General features: G+C 43.8%; 1 protein-coding gene across 1 annotated transcript; it reads left to right on the top strand.

Moving 5' to 3' along the window:
* Window positions 1–1,064: 1,064 nt before the first annotated feature.
* On the top strand, window positions 1,065–20,463 carry nhlh1 (nescient helix-loop-helix 1). Its single transcript, XM_002937261.5, has 2 exons — window positions 1,065–1,376; window positions 17,764–20,463. The coding sequence occupies exon 2, from the start codon at window positions 17,990–17,992 to the stop codon at window positions 18,374–18,376; it is 387 nt and encodes a 128-aa protein (XP_002937307.1). The 5' UTR covers window positions 1,065–1,376; window positions 17,764–17,989; the 3' UTR covers window positions 18,377–20,463.
* Window positions 20,464–22,237: the final 1,774 nt, after the last annotated feature.

Raw genomic sequence — 22,237 nt, 5'->3', positions numbered from 1 at the left:
CTTTATAGGGGAAATTCACTTTAATACTTGTCTGCATTATATAAAAACCCAATAATAATGTTGAAATAGGTGCAAAAAGTGACTCGTGTACCTCAATTATTGTGGGCACCCCACTTTTGCCACCATATTCCCAAAGACTTGTGCGGCTGATATAGCGATTCCGCCATTTTCAAATAACGTAGACCACAACTTTCAACACTCTTCAGTATCCAAAAGCTATTAGGGAATGCTGGGATTTGTAGTTCCTGGCAGATTTTGAGCATTTGGTCCCCACCCTCTTGAACGGTTCTCACCTTGAAATATGGACGCCCGCATTTGCAAGCAAGAGTCACCAAACAGGCGCTAGCCATAGTGGCCAGCTATGGCACGGATATCAGGAGCTGGGTACTGCCTCCCAAAACCATCACACGTGCCATTGCCTTAAAACTTTGCACCAATCAGGTGGAGCTTGGTAACTTGCTGCTCCATTATTAAGTGAATGCCAGCGGGGCAGGAATGCCCCCCCACTGAATGCCTCCGCCCTGTTGTGTGGCACGTTGGGAAATGTTTTTGCACCGGCAGGGCTTCTTTCTACTCCAAAGTCCATGATGCCCAGTTGTTTTTTTCCCCCTGTTGCTGGATGAGTGACGTTGGCACAGTCAGGCCCTGGCGCCCCCACACCTACCTACTAGCACTGGGAGGTACATCCCCCCCCACCTTGGCTGTCACTTTCCCCTCTGATTCACTGTCCCCGGCCTTCAATCCCGACTCTCTCCTTCCCATCCAGTCTCTCCCCTTCTTTATGAAATATGCATGTGGAACAGATGTCTGCATCCCCCATCCACAGCATCCACACAAATGGTCTTGGTCCTCTCTCGGCACATCCCTCCCTCTGCCCCTCAGCCAAGTCACAGGAGCGCTCCCACCCCTCCCAAACTCTTCCCTAGGGTTTTCCCATTCTGTCAGCCCCCTCCCAGCTATTTAATATGTATGATGGAAGGTGCGGTAATGTCCAATGAGAGCCATCTCCTCTTCCTCATGTGGTCTCCTCTGTGTGTCACTCCATATAAATATATGGAAGTCCCATACACATGTGAGAATGTGCGTGTAGGGATGTGGCCGACCGTGTGTGTGTGTGTGTCTAAGCCTAAGTCTGTCTTTTCTATATTTGTCTAGAGATATCTATATTTATATTTTTCACTTTATCTGTAATCGCCGTCCCCGGATTATTCTGCGTGAAAGTTTAAGCAGCCCTTTCCCCAGTTAGCGACCAGTTCCAGGAGAAGCCATAAAGGGAAAACTTTTTGTGCCAATCAGCGGCTGTTTCGCGGCGCCCGTAACCAATGCGCACACACGGCGACGGGGCATCAGTCTGAGCATCAACGTTTCGGTTACAGGTAAGGGTCAATATTCCCTTTATTTCTTTCATTCTTTTATAAAAAGCTTTGGAACCAGTGGGGAATTTCATATATATATATATATATATACACATATATACACTATAATATAATATATAATTTCCTACCCATAATAGCAATAAGTTAATATTAAAAATTTAGACAAAATGGGTTCTCTTTCTCTATATATATCGTTCTTTACTAACTTTGTTCTACTGACTTCCTACATTTTATCTCTGTGTCTGGTTTGTCACTTTAGAATTAAGACAGGGGCCCTTTTACCTCCTTGCAGCTAATTAAAAAATTAAATCTAATATATAGAATATTAGAATATTATATAGAATATAATATAAAAATGTGGAAATGATATAAGCTTTAGGTTTAACTTGTTGTATGAGTGCCTTTATCTATTTTTTGTTTTCTATGTTTAATCTATCATCTGTCTGTCTATCCAATCATATTGTTCTTAATTTTCTTCTTGCATCTATATCTATCTATCTATCTATCTATCTATCTATCTATCTATCTATCTATCATCTATCTATCTATCTATCTATCTATCTATCTATCAATCATCTATCTATCTATCTATCAATCATCTATCTATCTATCTATCTATCTCTTTTCTCTATCTGTCATCTATCTATCTTTCTATATGGCCATATCTGCTATCTATCTATCTATCTATCTATCTATCATCTATCTATCTATTTATCTATCTATCTTCTATCTATCTATCTATCATCTATCTATCTATTTATCTATCTATCATCTATCTATCTATCTATCTCTTTTCTCTATCTGTCTATCTATCTATCTTTCTATATGGCCATATCTGCTATCATCTATCTATCTATCGTTCTGTTTCTTTGGGTATTTTAGACTAGAGAAACCCCATCTGAGCCCTATTTGTAGGTGATCTCTCTGGATCACAGCTCTTGTTTCCCATAATGGTGCCTTGCTATAAAATCCCCAACATGTCATGTCTTGTTGGAATGAGAGAGTGACACATCGCTCGCTCGGAGCCGAGCCGAATCCCGGCGGACATTGCTCACGGAAGCATTGTTACTTCGGATTTAATGCCTTCTCCTCCTAAAGCCTCGACTGCTAATTCCTAAAAGGACGACATTCCAGGGGATCGTAGCATCAAGAGAGCCCTTTAGAAAACTTTTCCTCCCCTAGAACAATGGGCCGAATCCCCACACGCATTATTATCCCATTATGTTGGATAATGCCTGGCCCGGGCCTGAAGCATCAAAGGACTCAACTAATTGAGTATTCTGAGTAATGCAACATGTGCCAAATGGCTTAGCAGTCGTGTATAGTCCTACAATTTGACATCGGCTTGTAACCTAATCATTCCGTGCTACAGAATCTAAAAACCCTAATACCAAGAAGGCAGAAAAAGACGTTTGATGAGCCTTTATAGAGGCTGATGCAGTAGTGAAATGGTTAAGTCATGGTTGATATCCACACCCAAGATGTGATTGTAACACAATCTGGCTTTTACCCCCTTCCTTTGTCACTTATTATAAGCCCCATTGGACATTGGCAATCGTTGCTTTCGATTCTAGTAACTCCTTCACTCGTGGTCTTTGGCAACAAGCTGCTCAGGCACAATCGATTAAAAAAATAAATCATCAATATATCGACCACCTGTTATTAACCTATATATATGGTAAAAACCGGGGCATGGATATATTGATGATTTATTTTTTTAAATGGTGTTTTATATATATATATATATATATATATATATATATATAAATCCCCCATTAAGCAGTTATAATTGTAGATTTCGTTGTTTTATAAAGGACAAGTTAACTTTGGGTTCTTTTTAGCAACAGATTGTACAGCAATGTGCTAATGGCCCGCCAATTAGTGGCAGATAATTGAGAGTCAGTAGTGCCTCTCTGAGAGCTCACTTACGACGCCCAAGTACCTGCTCATTAAGTCCCTTTCTGTCCTTCGGAAATTCTTTCCCAAAGACAACTGTGATTTTTTTTGAAAATAGCGCCACGCCCAACACGCACGCCGGCCGCCTCAACGCATCGTTAATTTTTTGCACTGTTGGGTCGCGCTGATTAACTTAAAGCAACCGTCTTTTGTTTCTGTGCGATTCTTAGGTCGAAAGCTGGAGCCCCGAAAGCTTTAGAATTGGCTATAAACCAGTATTCCGATGTGTTGTGGTCAAAAAAACAAATTTCATTTTTGCACATTTTCATTGAAAAAAATTGATTTTGTTTTTTTTTTAAAAAAGTTGAAAAAAAAAAAAACCAAGAAATGTAAGGGATATCGACTGATAAACAATATATATTTCATTTGTTAGTTTGAGAAGGTTTTTATATGTTTTTTTTAATTCACGTAATACCATAACTATAATAAAATGTGAATTCTATCTGATAAACATCCTATCTAATCTATCCTATCCTATTTTAGTAATTCTACCATGTGAAATGAAAACAAAAAATATCTCTATATGAAAAAAATATTTTAGGTAAAAAAAAAAAAAAAAAGAATCTTAATGTAGAATTTTTTGGGATCTGTTATTCAGAGACCAATTATCCAGAATTCTGTGACAGATGGGCATGCCATTCCCCATAGGGTCCTGTTTCAACAAATAATTTGTTTTTAACTGATCTGAACCGATTTTTATTCTCCTGTAATAATAAATCGCTTTATAATTTATGGGAAATAAGATGCATAAATCCGTATTTTGCCCCAATATTTTTTAAAGTCTAAAAGGTTTTGGTGATTTTATTTATAGAAAGATCCCTTATTAGAAAACCCCACAGGTCCAAGCTTTCCAGATAGATAAAAAAAACTTATAGATAGATAGAGAGATAGATAGATAGATAGATAGATGATAGATAGATAGATAGATAGATAGATAGATAGAAAGTAGAGCTATGGGACCTGTTATCCAGAAAGCTCCAAATAATGGAAAGCCTTTCTCCCATAGACTGCATTTATTCAAATAATTCTGATTTTTAAAGCTGATTTCCTTTTTCTCTGTAATAATAAAACAGTACCTGTACTTGATCCCAACTAAGATATAATTACCCCTTATTGGGGCAGAACAGCCCTATTGGGTTTATTTAATGGTTAAATGATTCCCTTTTCTCTGTAATAATAAAACAGTACCTGTACTTGATCCCAACTAAGGTATAATTAATCCTTATTGGGGGCAGAACAGCCCTATTGGGTTTATTTAATGGTTAAATGGTTCCCTTTTCTCTGTAATAATAAAACAGTACCTGTACTTGATCCCAACTAAGATATAATTACCCCTTATTGGGGGCAGAACAGCCCTATTGGGTTTATTTCATGGTTAAATGATTCCCTTTTCTCTGTAATAATAAAACAGTACCTGTACTTGATCCCAACTAAGATATAATTACCCCTTATTGGGGGCAGAACAGCCCTATTGGGTTTATTTCATGGTTAAATGATTCCCTTTTCTCTGTAATAATAAAACAGTACCTGTACTTGATCCCAACTAAGATATAATTACCCCTTATTGGGGCAGAACAGCCCTATTGGGTTTATTTAATGGTTAAATGGTTCCCTTTTCTCTGTAATAATAAAACAGTACCTGTACTTGATCCCAACTAAGATATAATTACCCCTTATTGGGGCAGAACAGCCCTATTGGGTTTATTTCATGGTTAAATGATTCCCTTTTCTCTGTAATAATAAAACAGTACCTGTACTTGATCCCAACTAAGATATAATTACCCCTTATTGGGGGCAGAACAGCCCTATTGGGTTTAATAAATATTTTATTGATTTCTAGTAGACTTAAGATATGGAGATCCAAATTATAGAAAGACCCCTTATCCGGAATATCCTTGGTCCTGAGCATTCTGGATGACGGGTTCTATACCTGTATATTGTCCAGTAAAATATCTAAATTTATTTGTAGGCATATATATATATTATATTCTAAATAAATATTTTTGGTGCCCTTAATAAAATAGTAAAAATACAATGATTATGAAATTTTTGCTTTAAAATCTTGAACTTTCTGGGAAGAGTCTCAGATGGGACATAATAGACTGTAATTAAATTCTCCCCTAACGAGGAAGCCTCTCCCGCTCACATGTCGGGAGAAGAATTAGATAAATCTAGAAAAAGAATTTTTCGAATGCTGGCCAAACTTGAAAAAATAGCCAAACCACATGAAAAAATGTTTAAAACGTAGACAAATAATTATTGCATTTTGTAAAATCAACAGAAATGTAGAAAAAGTGAATTTTGCTTATTTTCAAGTTAATTGAATTCGTTGCTTACTGTTGGTGTTCATTGTATTTAAACATTTCTGGATCCATTACAAAAGTATTTATAACTTTGCAAATTCATGGGGAACAATATTCAGTTTGTATGTTAGTCTTTCTGTTTAAATCCTGGGCTAGAACTGGCTGAACTGCGTATTAACGTCACTACGCTAGCCAGTGTGGCAACCCATTCATACTGGTTTAACAGAGGGAAGTGTGTTCTACTGGTTCTAATGAATATATTGTATAAAATATGATTTCCATTCATTATATCTGTAACCTTGTTATGGGCTAAGGGGGCCCAGCCTGAAGGCCAGTTAGGGGGGGATTTGGGGTGAGTGCTTATTTGTGCCCTGGGTACCCCTGGAACTATAGCAGGGTGACTGTTACCCCAATGTTTCTATATATCTGTAACCTTGTTATGGGCTAAGGGGGCCCAGCCTGAAGGCCAGTTAGGGGGGGATTTGGGGTGAGTGCTTATTTGTGCCCTGGTTACCCCTGGAACTATAGCGGGGTGACTGTTACCCCAATGTTTCTATATATCTGTAACCTTGTTATGGGCTAAGGGGGCCCAGCCTGAAGGCCAGTTAGGGGGGATTTGGGGTGAGTGCTTATTTGTGCCCTGGGTACCCCTGGAACTATAGCGGGGTGACTGTTACCCCAATGTTTCTATATATCTGTAACCTTGTTATGGGCTAAGGGGGCCCAGCCTGAAGGCCAGTTAGGGGGGGATTTGGGGTGAGTGCTTATTTGTGCCCTGGGTACCCCTGGAACTATAGCAGGGTGACTGTTACCCCAATGTTTCTATATATCTGTAACCTTGTTATGGGCTAAGGGGGCCCAGCCTGAAGGCCAGTTAGGGGGGGATTTGGGGTGAGTGCTTATTTGTGCCCTGGGTACCCCTGGAACTATAGCAGGGTGACTGTTACCCCAATGTTTCTATATATCTGTAACCTTGTTATGGGCTAAAGGGTCCCAGCCTGAAGGCCAGTTAGGGGGAGATTTGGGGTGAGTGCTTATTTGTGCCCTGGGTACCCCTGGAACTATAGCGGGGTGACTGTTACCCCAATGTTTCTATATATCTGTAACCTTGTTATGGGCTAAGGGGGCCCAGCCTGAAGGCCAGTTAGGGGGGGATTTGGGGTGAGTGCTTATTTGTGCCCTGGGTACCCCTGGAACTATAGCGGGGTGACTGTTACCCCAATGTTTCTATATATCTGTAACCTTGTTATGGGCTAAGGGGGCCCAGCCTGAAGGCCAGTTAGGGGGGGATTTGGGGTGAGTGCTTTTTTGTGCCCTGGGTACCCCTGGAACTATAGCGGGGTGACTGTTACCCCAATGTTTCTATATATCTGTAACCTTGTTATGGGCTAAGGGGGCCCAGCCTGAAGGCCAGTTAGGGGGGGATTTGGGGTGAGTGCTTTTTTGTGCCCTGGGTACCCCTGGAACTATAGCGGGGTGACTGTTACCCCAATGTTTCTATATATCTGTAACCTTGTTATTGGCTAAGGGGGCCCAGCCTGAAGGCCAGTTAGGGGGGATTTGGGGTGAGTGCTTATTTGTGCCCTGGGTACCCCTGGAACTATAGCGGGGTGATTGTTACCCCAATGTTTCTATATATCTGTAACCTTGTTATGGGCTAAGGGGGCCCAGCCTGAAGGCCAGTTAGGGGGGATTTGGGGTGAGTGCTTATTTGTGCCCTGGGTACCCCTGGAACTATAGCAGGGTGACTGTTACCCCAATGTTTCTATATATCTGTAACCTTGTTATGGGCTAAGGGGGCCCAGCCTGAAGGCCAGTTAGGGGGGATTTGGGGTGAGTGCTTATTTGTGCCCTGGGTACCCCTGGAACTATAGCGGGGTGACTGTTACCCCAATGTTTCTATATATCTGTAACCTTGTTATGGGCTAAGGGGGCCCAGCCTGAAGGCCAGTTAGGGGGGATTTGGGGTGAGTGCTTATTTGTGCCCTGGGTACCCCTGGAACTATAGCAGGGTGACTGTTACCCCAATGTTTCTATATATCTGTAACCTTGTTATGGGCTAAGGGGGCCCAGCCTGAAGGCCAGTTAGGGGGGGATTTGGGGTGAGTGCTTATTTGTGCCCTGGGTACCCCTGGAACTATAGCAGGGTGACTGTTACCCCAATGTTTCTATATATCTGTAACCTTGTTATGGGCTAAGGGGGCCCAGCCTGAAGGCCAGTTAGGGGGGGATTTGGGGTGGGTGCTTATTTGTGCCCAGGGTACCCCTGGAACTACAGCAGGGTGACTATTACATTACAGTTTCTAGATATCTGCAGCCTTGATAAGACTTATGATTCAATGTTGGACAATACAGTAGATTTTAGGGGTTCTTGAACCTGAAATTCTCTGATAAATATGTTCACTAAAAAGCATTTTGTGACTATTTGCTGAAGACTGTGAGGGAACTTTTTTCATGTGAATCAAGCCAAATGTCTTTCCCCAGCTGTAACCATATAGTTTTTCAGAAGCGTACTCTTCATTATGCAATAAACATCTCTAACGAGGCTCCAGTGGGCCGTGTAACATCTTATGACCAGCAATTATGCAGGAAAAAGCCGGAGCTCTTGTTGTACATTTATTTCAACACTCCATATAACTTGGAACGGGCTGTTTAACTTTATGATACTTATACATCTTTCAGTATTGCACATAGTAACTCTAGAAAAAGTCTCAAATGGTTTGAAGATCCTCATTACAGTGAATTGGCATTTGGGGAGGATAAGAGTTATCTCTATAACAAGACCCAGAGCGAAATTTCCTTAGTCGTGCTTTGAAATATCTGGTCCATTAGCTTTGGCTAGAACACTGTTTAAAATGTAAATGTTACCATTGTGCCTTACTGTACCTTTATCCACTGTCCCTTCCCAGAGCTAGAGGCTACCATAGGAACCATCTCTCCCATCTCCACTATACCTGCTATCCCACAGCCCCAGTCCCTTCCCAGAGGCTATTATCCCCCCACTGTTACTATAGGCACCATCTCTCCCTACTATACCTGCTATCCCACAGCCCCAGTCCCTTCCCAGAGGCTATTATCCCCCCACTGCTACTATAGGCACCATCTCTCCCTACTATACCTGCTATCCCACAGCCCCAGTCCCTTCCCAGAGGCTATTATCCCCCCACTGCTACTATAGGCACCATCTCTCCCTACTATACCTGCAATCCCACAGCCCCAGTCCCTTCCCAGAGGTTATTATCCCACTGCTACTATAGGCACCATCTCTCCCTACTATACCTGCTATCCCACAGCCCCAGTCCCTTCCCAGAGGCTATTATCCCCCCACTGCTACTATAGGCACCATCTCTCCCTACTATACCTGCTATCCCACAGCCCCAGTCCCTTCCCAGAGGTTATTATCCCCCCACTGCTACTATAGGCACCATCTCCCCCTACTATACCTGCTATCCCACAGCCCCAGTCCCTTCCCAGAGGCTATTATCCCCCCACTGCTACTATAGGCACCATCTCTCCCTACTATACCTGCTATCCCACAGCCCCAGTCCCTTCCCAGAGGTTATTATCCCACTGCTACTATAGGCACCATCTCTCCCTACTATACCTGCTATCCCACAGCCCCAGTCCCTTCCCAGAGGCTATTATCCCCCCACTGCTACTATAGGCACCATCTCTCCCTTCTATACCTGCTATCCCACAGCCCCAGTCCCTTCCCAGAGGCTATTATCCCCCCACTGCTACTATAGGCGCCATCTCTCCCTACTATACCTGCTATCCCACAGCCCCAGTCCCTTCCCAGAGGCTATTATCCCCCCACTGCTACTATAGGCACCATCTCTCCCTACTATACCTGCTATCCCACAGCCCCAGTCCCTTCCCAGAGGCTATTATCCCCCCCACTGCTACTATAGGCACCATCTCTCCCTACTATACCTGCTATCCCACAGCCCCAGTCCCTTCCCAGAGGCTATTATCCCCCTACTGCTACTATAGGCACCATCTCTCCCTACTATACCTGCTATCCCACAGCCCCAGTCCCTTCCCAGAGGCTATTATCCCCCCACTGCTACTATAGGCACCATCTCTCCCTACTATACCTGCTATCCCACAGCCCCAGTCCCTTCCCAGAGGCTATTATCCCCCCACTGCTACTATAGGCACCATCTCTCCCTACTATACCTGCTATCCCACAGCCCCAGTCCCTTCCCAGAGGCTATTATCCCCCCACTGCTACTATAGACTCCCTACTATACCTGCTATCCCACAGGTAAGTGGGTGTGGCTGTAACAAGTAGTGTATATGAGATGTTACATATATCTAGGGACTGGTAATGATCAAGGTGCCCCTAGGGAGCAGTATGGGATCTATATCTGTCAATCCCTTTAAAAAGTGTTTATTTTATTAAATAGTTTTGTAGATATGTAACATTATTTTATTATACAATGGGTAAAACTTTGGTCCTAGCCCTGTTATCCACAGCAACCAATGTGCTTTTCCTTGAAAAGTGCAGTCAGAATTTTTTAATTATTTGGGACTAGAAATTACTCTTTATATTGTGTCGGTTCCACCAGTGAAATGAAATGTCAGGTGAGAGGGAGTGAAGATATACATTATACATCTGAAATATAGGCTACGTATAAAACTGAATTATTTTTCACCCTCTGTTAATTGCCTTTTATGTATGGTTCTGTTTAGGGAATAAAATAACATTTTTACATATATCTTGTTTCCTAATCTCTTCCATGTCCCTGGAATGCAATATAAAATATTGCATTAGTGCTAAGCAGTGAAATGGCCCAATCTGCTGCACCAAGTGCCTGTAATCAGATAATTTTTCCAGGCCCTGGCACAAAAAGGCGGCTATATTAATCTACTTTTGTCTCATGACAATAGGTTGGTCCATTCATCATCCATTTACCTTTTTTCCTTGCTGGTGTGTCACCATGGAATAAAATAGAGAAAGGGATGACATATGGGTTTTAGCTGGAGTTATTCTCATGTGATGAGAAGGCCTTGTAAGGAAAAGATAAGATGATTTCTTGATCTGGTTAGCACCAAGTGGCTATGAACGTGAATGTGGCTTTGGTTTAGCAGGTGTAGTAGGGAGAGATGGTGCCTATAGTAGCAGTGGGGGGATAATAGCCTCTGGGAAGGGACTGGGGCTGTGGGATAGCAGGTATAGTAGGGAGAGATGGTGCCTATAGTAGCAGTGGGGGGATAATAGCCTCTGGGAAGGGACTGTGGCTGTGGGATAGCAGGTATAGTAGGGAGAGATGGTGCCTATAGTAGCAGTGGGGGGATAATGGCCTCTGGGAAGGGACTGGGGCTGTGGGATAGCAGGTATAGTAGGGAGAGATGGTGCCTATAGTAGCAGTGGGGGATAATGGCCTCTGGGAAGGGACTGGGGCTGTGGGATAGCAGGTATAGTAGGGAGAGATGGTGCCTATAGTAGCAGTGGGGGGATAATAGCCTCTGGGAAGGGACTGGGGCTGTGGGATAACAGGTATAGTAGGGAGAGATGGTGCCTATAGTAGCAGTGGGGGGATAATAGCCTCTGGGAAGGGACTGGGGCTGTGGGATAGCAGGTATAGTAGGGAGAGATGGTGCCTATAGTAGCAGTGGGGGGATAATAGCCTCTGGGAAGGGACTGGGGCTGTGGGATAGCAGGTATAGTAGGGAGAGATGGTGCCTATAGTAGCAGTGGGGGGATAATAGCCTCTGGGAAGGGGACTGGGGCTGTGGGATAGCAGGTATAGTAGGGAGAGATGGTGCCTATAGTAGCAGTGGGGGATAATAGCCTCTGGGAAGGGACTGGGGCTGTGGGATAGCAGGTATAGTAGGGAGAGATGGTGCCTATAGTAGCAGTGGGGGGATAATAGCCTCTGGGAAGGGACTGGGGCTGTGGGATAGCAGGTATAGTAGGGAGAGATGGTGCCTATAGTAGCAGTGGGGGGATAATAGCCTCTGGGAAGGGACTGGGGCTGTGGGATAGCAGGTATAGTAGGGAGAGATGGTGCCTATAGTAGCAGTGGGGGATAATAGCCTCTGGGAAGGGACTGTGGCTGTGGGATAGCAGGTATAGTAGGGAGAGATGGTGCCTATAGTAGCAGTGGGGGGATAATAGCCTCTGGGAAGGGACTGGGGCTGTGGGATAGCAGGTATAGTAGGGAGAGATGGTGCCTATAGTAGCCGTGGGGGGATAATAGCCTCTGGGAAGGGACTGTGGCTGCGGGATAGCAGGTATAGTAGGGAGAGATGGTGCCTATAGTAGCAGTGGGGGATAATAGCCTCTGGGAAGGGACTGGGGCTGTGGGATAGCAGGTATAGTAGGGTGAGATGGTGCCTATAGTAGCAGTGGGGGGATAATAGCCTCTGGGAAGGGACTGGGGCTGTGGGATAGCAGGTATAGTAGGGTGAGATGGTGCCTATAGTAGCAGTGGGGGGATAATAGCCTCTGGGAAGGGACTGGGGCTGTGGGATAGCAGGTATAGTAGGGAGAGATGGTGCCTATAGTAGCAGTGGGGGGATAATAGCCTCTGGGAAGGGACTGGGGCTGTGGGATAGCAAGTATAGTAGGGAGAGATGGTGCCTATAGTAGCAGTGGGGGGATAATAGCCTCTGGGAAGGGACTGGGGCTGTGGGATAGTAGGTATAGTAGGGAGAGATGGTGCCTATAGTAGCAGTGGGGGATAATAGCCTCTGGGAAGGGACTGGGGCTGTGGGATAGCAGGTATAGTAGGGAGAGATGGTGCCTATAGTAGCAGTGGGGGGATAATAGCCTCTGGGAAGGGACTGGGGCTGTGGGATAGCAGGTATAGTAGGGAGAGATGGTGCCTATAGTAGCAGTGGGGGGATAATAGCCTCTGGGAAGGGACTGGGGCTGTGGGATAGCAGGTATAGTAGGGAGAGATGGTGCCTATAGTAGCAGTGGGGGATAATAGCCTCTGGGCAGGGACTGGGGCTGTGGGATAGCAGGTATAGTAGGGAGAGATGGTGCCTATAGTAGCAGTGGGGGGATAATAGCCTCTGGGAAGGGACTGGGGCTGTGGGATAGCAGGTATAGTAGGGAGAGATGGTGCCTATAGTAGCAGTGGGGGGATAATAGCCTCTGGGAAGGGACTGGGGCTGTGGGATAGCAGGTATAGTAGGGAGAGATGGTGCCTATAGTAGCAGTGGGGGGATAATAGCCTCTGGGAAGGGACTGGGGCTGTGGGATAGCAGGTATAGTAGGGAGAGATGGTGCCTATAGTAGCAGTGGGGGGATAATAGCCTCTGGGAAGGGACTGGGGCTGTGGGATAGCAGGTATAGTAGGGAGAGATGGTGCCTATAGTAGTGTTCCTCATATCCAGGTGTGTTTTGCCCTCATTGATTTGGTAATATCATGTGACACATGCAAATGGAATGATGGGTAAGTGGGAGGGGCCTGTAACAAGTAGTTTATATGAGGGGTTCCCCATATCTAGGTGGGTTTTGCCCTCACTGATTCAGTGATACCATGTGACACACACAGAATGATGGGTAAGTGGGAGGGGCCTGTTACACGTAGTTTATATAAGGTGTTTCTCATAGCTAGGGGATTGGTGGCTTCAGATTTCAGTAAGGCCCAATACAATGATAGACAGACAGACAGACAGACAGCAGAAATACTGTATATAAGTCACAGAGGCAGAGCTGGATCCTTATGGAAAGGCAGGTTACAGGAAGCACCTTTGTGATTTCAATGTATTTAAGCAGCACAAAGCATAGGTAGAAGACAGCCAGGGAAGGGGGTGTAACCATGGGGGTCCCTCGGGGGCTGCCGTTCAGCACAGACCTTTGCAGACACTTTGCACAAAGCAGCTGGGCCGGGCTCCATATGTCTCCAGTGGCAGAGTCAGTGACATACGGGCTAATTTAATATCCTCTAGTCCCTCCTCCAGCCTCCCTCCTTCCCATCCATTCACCACCTGTCCTGTCTCAGGAGATCCCCCAGACAAAAATGCTGTTTCATTTACATCTATATTTATGAAATGTGCCGTTTTCCCCCCGGCGATGGTCACCGCCTTCCTGCGCTTCATTTCGTGTCCCTCATTTATACCACTTGTCAGTTTCACTTAGTCTGAGGCACAGCGAGACTTTCCTCCCCAAACATCCCCTAATAGCTCCCTCATATCTCCGTGCCATCTCATTTATCTCTCCCGTCATCTTGCATTTCTCTCTTTTTTCTGCCCCCTTTCCCTGTACAGCGCCAAACTATTTTTGTCCAAATTTACCCTACTTTTGGCGTCATCTATCCCGCTAATATGTCATAAATGCAGCGAGGAGGGGTGGGGCGTAGCTTCATGAACCCAGCAAACTGTGAGAAAACGCCTCTTCCTACGTGTTCTTTTACACATTTTGTTTTTATTCTGAATCAACAAATTAATCATGATTATTATTATTATTATTAACATTTATTTATAAAGCGCCAACATATCCCGCAGCGCTGTACAATAAGTGGGTTCCATACATTGGGCATACAGAGTAACATATAAAGCAATCAATAACCGATACAGGAGGGGAAGGGAGCCCTGCCCAAAAGAGCTTACAATCTACATTATTATTATTATTATTATTATTATTAACATTTATTTATAAAGCGCCAACATATCCCGCAGCGCTGTACAATAAGTGGGTTACATACATTGGGCATACAGAGTAACATATAAAGCAACCAGTAACCGATACAGGAGGGGAAGAGAGCCCTGCCCAAAAGAGCTTACAATCTACATTATTATTATTATTATTATTATTATTAACATTTATTTATAAAGCGCCAACATATCCCGCAGCGCTGTACAATAAGTGGGTTACATACATTGGGCATACAGAGTAACATATAAAGCAATCAGTAACCGATACAGGAGGGGAAGAGAGCCCTGCCCAAAAGAGCTTACAATCTACATTATTATTATTATTATTAACATTTATTTATAAAGCGCCAACATATCCCGCAGCGCTGTACAATAAGTGGGTTACATACATTGGGCATACAGAGTAACATATAAAGCAACCAGTAACCGATACAGGAGGGGAAGAGAGCCCTGCCCAAAAGAGCTTACACTCTACATTATTATTATTATTAACATTTATTTATAAAGCGCCAACATATCCCGCAGCGCTGTACAATAAGTGGGTTCCATACATTGGGCATACAGAGTAACATATAAAGCAATCAATAACCGATACAGGAGGGGAAGGGAGCCCTGCCCAAAGGAGCTTACAATCTACAAGGAGAAAGTACTTTGCCAAAGAAATATGTTTCCACATAATTACAGCAGGAGTTAATGTCCTGCTACTTAATGATCTTCTAAGGGGACCCACATTCAGTTTGTGAATCAACTTCAAACTCATCTGTATTTCTATCAATTCAAAAGGATAAACTTGCCCAAAAGTGGCACAGAGATCAGTTTTTGGTACCTGGGATATAAAGTATGGGAGCCCTTATCCGGAAACCCATTATCCAAAAAGTTCCGATTACGGAAAGGCCATCTCCCAGGCAAAAAAGACAGCTTTTTATATGTGCCCCTGACGAAGACCCCCACTACTTTTGAATGGGGGTCGATTTTTTGTAGTTTTAAAATAAAGTTTGTAATTTTTATATCATTTGGATGTGCCCTGCTCCTCTCTTATATATAAAGCAGGGCAGGACTGCTGCTTACAATTGGGGGGGGGGATCAGATAGGATCTGTGCCACTGTGACAGAATGCTCTGTTATACAGATAGCTAGAATCTCAGCCATAAAGCAGGGCAGGACTGCTGCTTACAATGGGGGGATCAGATAGGATCTGTGCCACTGTGACAGAATGCTCTGTTATACAGATAGCTAGAATCTCAGCCATAAAGCAGGGCAGGACTGCTGCTTACAATGGGGGGGATCAGATAGGATCTGTGCCACTGTGACAGAATGCTCTGTTATACAGATAGCTAGAATCTCAGCTATAAAGCAGGGCAGGACTGCTGCTTACAATGGGGGGATCAGATAGGATCTGTGCCACTGTGACAGAATGCTCTGTTATACAGATAGCTAGAATCTCAGCCATAAAGCAGGGCAGGACTGCTGCTTACAATGGGGGGGATCAGATAGGATCTGTGCCACTGTGACAGAATGCTCTGTTATACAGATAGCTAGAATCTCAGCCATAAAGCAGGGCAGGACTGCTGCTTACAATGGGGGGGATCAGATAGGATCTGTGCCACTGTGACAGAATGCTCTGTTATACAGATAGCTAGAATCTCAGCTATAAAGCAGGGCAGGACTGCTGCTTACAATGGGGGGGATCAGATAGGATCTGTGCCACTGTGACAGAATGCTCTGTTATACAGATAGCTAGAATCTCAGCCATAAAGCAGGGCAGGACTGCTGCTTACAATGGGGGGATCAGATAGGATCTGTGCCACTGTGACAGAATGCTCTGTTATACAGATAGCTAGAATCTCAGCCATAAAGCAGGGCAGGACTGCTGCTTACAATGGGGGGGATCAGATAGGATCTGTGCCACTGTGACAGAATGCTCTGTTATACAGATAGCTAGAATCTCAGCCATAAAGCAGGGCAGGACTGCTGCTTACAATGGGGGGATCAGATAGGATCTGTGCCACTGTGACAGAATGCTCTGTTATACAGATAGCTAGAATCTCAGCCATAAAGCAGGGCAGGACTGCTGCTTACAATGGGGGGGATCAGATAGGATCTGTGCCACTGTGACAGAATGCTCTGTTATACAGATAGCTAGAATCTCAGCCATAAAGCAGGGCAGGACTGCTGCTTACAATGGGGGGGGTCAGATAGGATCTGTGCCACTGTGACAGAATGCTCTGTTATACAGATAGCTAGAATCTCAGCCATAAAGCAGGGCAGGACTGCTGCTTACAATGGGGGGATCAGATAGGATCTGTGCCACTGTGACAGAATGCTCTGTTATACAGATAGCTAGAATCTCAGCCATAAAGCAGGGCAGGACTGCTGCTTACAATTGGGGGGGGGGGATCAGATAGGATCTGTGCCACTGTGACAGAATGCTCTGTTATACAGATAGCTAGAATCTCAGCCATACAGCAGGGCAGGACTGCTGCTTACAATGGGGGGATCAGATAGGATCTGTGCCACTGTGACAGAATGCTCTGTTATACAGATAGCTAGAATCTCAGCCATAAAGCAGGGCAGGACTGCTGCTTACAATGGGGGGGGATCAGATAGGATCTGTGCCACTGTGACAGAATGCTCTGTTATACAGATAGCTAGAATCTCAGCCATAAAGCAGGGCAGGACTGCTGCTTACAATGGGGGGGATCAGATAGGATCTGTGCCACTGTGACAGAATGCTCTGTTATACAGATAGCTAGAATCTCAGCCATAAAGCAGGGCAGGACTGCTGCTTACAATGGGGGGGGATCAGATAGGATCTGTGCCACTGTGACAGAATGCTCTGTTATACAGATAGCTAGAATCTCAGCCATAAAGCAGGGCAGGACTGCTGCTTACAATGGGGGGGATCAGATAGGATCTGTGCCACTGTGACAGAATGCTCTGTTATACAGATAGCTAGAATCTCAGCCATAAAGCAGGGCAGGACTGCTGCTTACAATGGGGGGGATCAGATAGGATCTGTGCCACTGTGACAGAATGCTCTGTTATACAGATAGCTAGAATCTCAGCCATAAAGCAGGGCAGGACTGCTGCTTACAATGGGGGGGGATCAGATAGGATCTGTGCCACTGTGACAGAATGCTCTGTTATACAGATAGCTAGAATCTCAGCCATAAAGCAGGGCAGGACTGCTGCTTACAATGGGGGGGATCAGATAGGATCTGTGCCACTGTGACAGAATGCTCTGTTATACAGATAGCTAGAATCTCAGCCATAAAGCAGGGCAGGACTGCTGCTTACAATGAGAATCAGATAGGATCTAGAATGCTCTATGCAAGTACAAAGATGAATGATAAACCCTGCTTTTATTACAAATTGTTTTCTAGAAGTAATGAGATTTTCCACATGAGCTGCTACATGTAATTTATGTTTATGAATGTTATTGTGACCCCCATAGCAGTCAATGTTTACCTTCACAAAGGGCAATTTGTCTAATATCTGATGTCCTTTTCTTTTTAGGTGGCGAATAACTGGAAATTGAAATCTCATCCGAAAATTCTTCGACAAGAAAAATATTTTTTCTCCTAAGCTCTTAAGACATTCATGAAGACTGTTGCCTTGAAACTATCTCAACACTGGTTTTGATGACTAAAGGACAACCGATTTGTAAGCACTTTATTGACTGACCTAGAACCTTTGAATTAGCTAGAACGAAATCCTGAAAAGTGACGACAGCACTGGAACGATGTTAAACTCGGAACAGACAGAGATCCCTGCCCACTCAGAGACTGAATCGGTGTTCAGCGATTGCGGTGGAGGAGGCGGCCTAACTGATGCCAGTGGGATCAGCTTCTGTGGAGAAACACGGATTTGTGAAGCTAGCGACACAGTAAAAAGGGAGCTTCAGCACTTAAGCCGAGAAGAGCGGCGTCGGCGGAGGAGGGCGACGGCTAAATACCGAACGGCCCACGCCACAAGGGAACGTATCAGAGTGGAAGCCTTCAACTTGGCTTTTGCAGAACTGCGCAAGCTTCTCCCAACTCTACCCCCAGACAAGAAGCTCTCCAAGATTGAGATCCTTAGACTGGCCATCTGCTACATCTCCTATCTCAACCACGTTTTGGATGTGTAAACTCTGACAGAAGCTCCTCTAAGGAGTGAATGTTTCTTGGACTTTATGTATGTGCTGCTTCATTCAGCTATGAACTAGGGTCTTATGACAGAGAAGTATCTATGGGACCATGTCGTTATCTCTGTCGAAAATTTTTTAGTCCCCTGTCTAGAATGTAAAACAGCTTCTCCATCAACACATTACCTGATTTCCCTACGCCTTCTCCATCATTACAGCAACAATAGGTTTATTTGGTAATCTGTCCCTTTAGTTTGACCATGCATATCTTCATTAAGAACTACAATGGAACATGTCAAAAAATCGTGCTTTTTGGATTTAGTGGCGTCAAGAGTCAAATAGCTCTTTCGTGGGACCTTAAGGTCTATTTCATTAACACTCCATTGCTCAGTCGAGTTTCATTATGATTACAAACCATGACTCTTGCACAGTAGGCGTTGAGTTTTTGAGACTATTACTAACTGGTAACATGTTTAAAGTTGCACTTCTATATGACAACGAATCAAGCGACTGCTGTGGTCAACAAGTTCAAAAATGTTTTGGCCTTTTTATCACGATTGGAAGCCGCACTGGCATGTCTTTGTTCTAATGGAAGCAATGCTGGTCAATAGACTGAGGTCATGGAGACAATGTCATAGACATCAACTGCCATGGAGACGTCAGACTAGATCCACTTGATGCTTTATAGGGCAGTTTTTTTGTCATCTAACGTTTTCTCCAGCCTGCATTCTACTCTAATCATGGTGGGTGTTGTAACCTGAGTTAGGCTCTTTTTACATCATAATATCAAAACAATTCATAGGCCTTATGATTTATTCCAAGATACCGTTAACAGATAGACAATTATTGTTCTATAAATTGTACCGTCTGCCATAAGGCATGGCAGTTTATGAGCATTAAATGACCCCCCAAGCCAAATGCAGTGTAGACCAGACTAAACGTTCCATAAAACCAGAGCTAGATGTGGTGATCGGTCGTAGATGACAGAGAATAGACGTTCCCTAGGAACAAATACCATTTTAGAACTGATTAACGTTCAGTGTGTGCACTTTTATTTTCAGGGATCAAAGATAACGACAATATATTTTATGGGGATATTCTCATTATATCCTCTCTATAGTTCTTTGACGGTTGACTTATGTCTTTGTAGATGACCTAGAAGTCCGACACGATGGCAGCAGCTTGGCTAATGAACTCCAGTAGCATTTAATAATAAGTTGCTAGAATTCTAAATAAACCACGTCGCCCATGGAGTTAATCGAGAAAAGTAGCTGTGTGTTTTACCTGATTAGAAAAATGATACACTGCCTTAACTAAAGGTTGTGTTGATATCTCAAATCCTTTATATACATATCCGGGGGTGATACAATGTCATTTCTTTCTAAAATTTGCTGCTCTTTTTTTTTCTTTTTTTTACATTTTTAGTCAGTTGCCAAAAAAGATTTTATCAGAAATATATTAAAGATCCAGAAACATCGTGGGGCTGATTCTATAATATAGGTACCGAATGGCTCCAGCAACCAATCAGATCAAGTGATTAAAACTAACTGCCAACTGGTTGCTTCTCGGTAACGGTGCCGGGGAGCTTTTGCCTATTGTACTAGATCAGTCCATTCACGTTAATATTCTTTTTGTACGCTGATGTTGCCACCAACCAGCCTCTCCTTTATACACTTTTCCATATGTTTGTCCATTATATTTGCCGCTTTAGCCGCTACATCTTTTTAGGGTTATGAAGTCAGCGTGCCAGGGATGTATTTATTTATTTATATATTTATTTATTTACTGTGACGTGCACTTTTTACAGGATAAAAAAAAAAAGAGACTCTGTGATGTAATTGGTTTACCGGCCTTGGAGCAAAGAGAGAACAGGGTTGCGCTCAAAACTTACCTCCGTTCTACGGCCTAAAAACGTTCCTTTCGCTCTGTACGTGTGTTTCCGACAAGTCTAAATAAGCCCTTAAAAGTTGAAATCTGTACATATTTTGACAATGTTTTTTCTGTGTTTAGAGCGGATACGAATTATTTATGATTTGGTAAGAAAGAATTCAGAAGTATCCAATTAAAAAAAAAAATATTATTTCAAATAGTTCCGAGTCTGCTTTTCTTTATTCCCGACAAGTTGAACGCCTATTGTGTACACGGTATCCAAGGCCGTTTAGGACTGGTGGCTCAGTTCCAGTCTTCGGAAAAGGCAAAAGCTGTTTAGAAATACAAATGCCTTTGATTGCCTGAACAGATGATACTGGTTAGAAACAGCTAGGTGCTTTTGGTCTCAAGGGTAAATAGGAGTATTCAAAATGGACAACTTATTTCCGCAGTGATCCCCAACCAGTGGCTCGGGGGCAACAAGTTGCTCACGAACCCAGTGGCTTCAAAGTAGGTGCCCATTTTTACATTTCTGGCTTAAGGTGCCCCATACATGTAAAGATCTGCTCACTTGGTGAGGTCGCCAAACGAGCGAATCTTCTCCCGATGTCCCCACCTATATCGGGGGAATTTAGGCTAATTCCTGGGGCCAAACGATCCAATTATAGCAACTGGAATAGGCACAGTCGGTTTGGGGACCGCATCAATGAGCCGATGTGGTCCCCGATCCGACTGAATTTTTTAACCTGCCCGATTTCAGCCCAGATGTCGGTCGGAAAGGCCAGTCGTTGTTTCCCCTACACGGGCCGATAAGCTGCCGAATCGGTCCAAGGGGCCGATATCGGCAGCTACAATCGGCCCGTGTATGGCCACCTTTAGAGGCAATTTTTGGAAGCACAGAGATGTAGTTCTACTCCAAGCAGTCCACATGGGGCTATCAAATAGCCAATGATAGTCCTTGTTTAGCATCCTCAAGGAACTTTTTTCATGCTTGTTTGGCTCACCAACACTTTTTACTGGCTCACTAGTAAGAAAAAGTTGGGGATCCCTGCCTTAGAGGAGAAACTGTCTGGACACTTATAGGTTAGATTAATCTATCTCTACATTAGAATATACTGTTGGTTAGAAATATCAGTTTTCTAGAGAATTATTTAGATTCATATGAGCACCTTTAGTTTCTAAAGTACACAAGACCTGGTTTGACCACCTCTGGATTATAGAGAAAGCAACTACTTAGAATCAGTAGGGCATGGATAATTTGTAGAAGGCACAAGCCTGGTTATAAAGTGTTGGAAGGATCTAGAGGGGATCTCATTGGTTAGAACGGGTCTATAAAGAAGACACAACTATTTAGAATAGGTTGGACACCTCAGGTCCACTGACTGAAATTCGGTGTGGGGACCCTGTACCTCCAGCGCTGTACAGTGTATGAGATAGGTAGGAAGAAAGGAAGATAGGTAGGAAGAAAGATGCAGTGATGGAAATCATCCGCTCTAGATTCTAACTTCTTAGTACTGATGGTAGTAAAACTGATGGTAATGGATGTCCTAAAGAAGCCCCCCAGCCTGCCTAACTGCGACCCCCTGCTAGTTGTGCCCTAGATACATGCCTCTGCTGCCAACTCCTACTAGTTCAGGCCCTGGCAACTTCTGATTTGGAGCAGATGAGCCTCTTAAGGAAATGTTAGGCAGCTCTGGTCTCTTAAGAATGAGTTGGGCCGGTCTCTAAAGCCTAAAAGATTGTTTTGAATGGGCCAGGCCCCTCTAAAGAGTAGAAACATTGCTCCACACTAGTCTAGCGACCTCTGGTCTCTAGAAACATAAGACTGCTCAGAATCTTTTCACCGGTAGTCACTAATTTGAATCCCTTCTGTTTCTGTTCTGCTCTTTACTAGTCAATGGTTAGATCATTTCCATTAAAATTCAAAATAATCAAAATGTATGTCATCTAACTATTCTGGAAACCAAATGCCAAGAGTGCCCTTGTAAGCAGCTT

This window comes from Xenopus tropicalis, chromosome 8, assembly GCF_000004195.4.
Source record: "Xenopus tropicalis strain Nigerian chromosome 8, UCB_Xtro_10.0, whole genome shotgun sequence".
Classification (NCBI taxonomy): domain Eukaryota; kingdom Metazoa; phylum Chordata; class Amphibia; order Anura; family Pipidae; genus Xenopus; species Xenopus tropicalis.
This window is presented reverse-complemented; position numbering and strand designations above follow the sequence as displayed.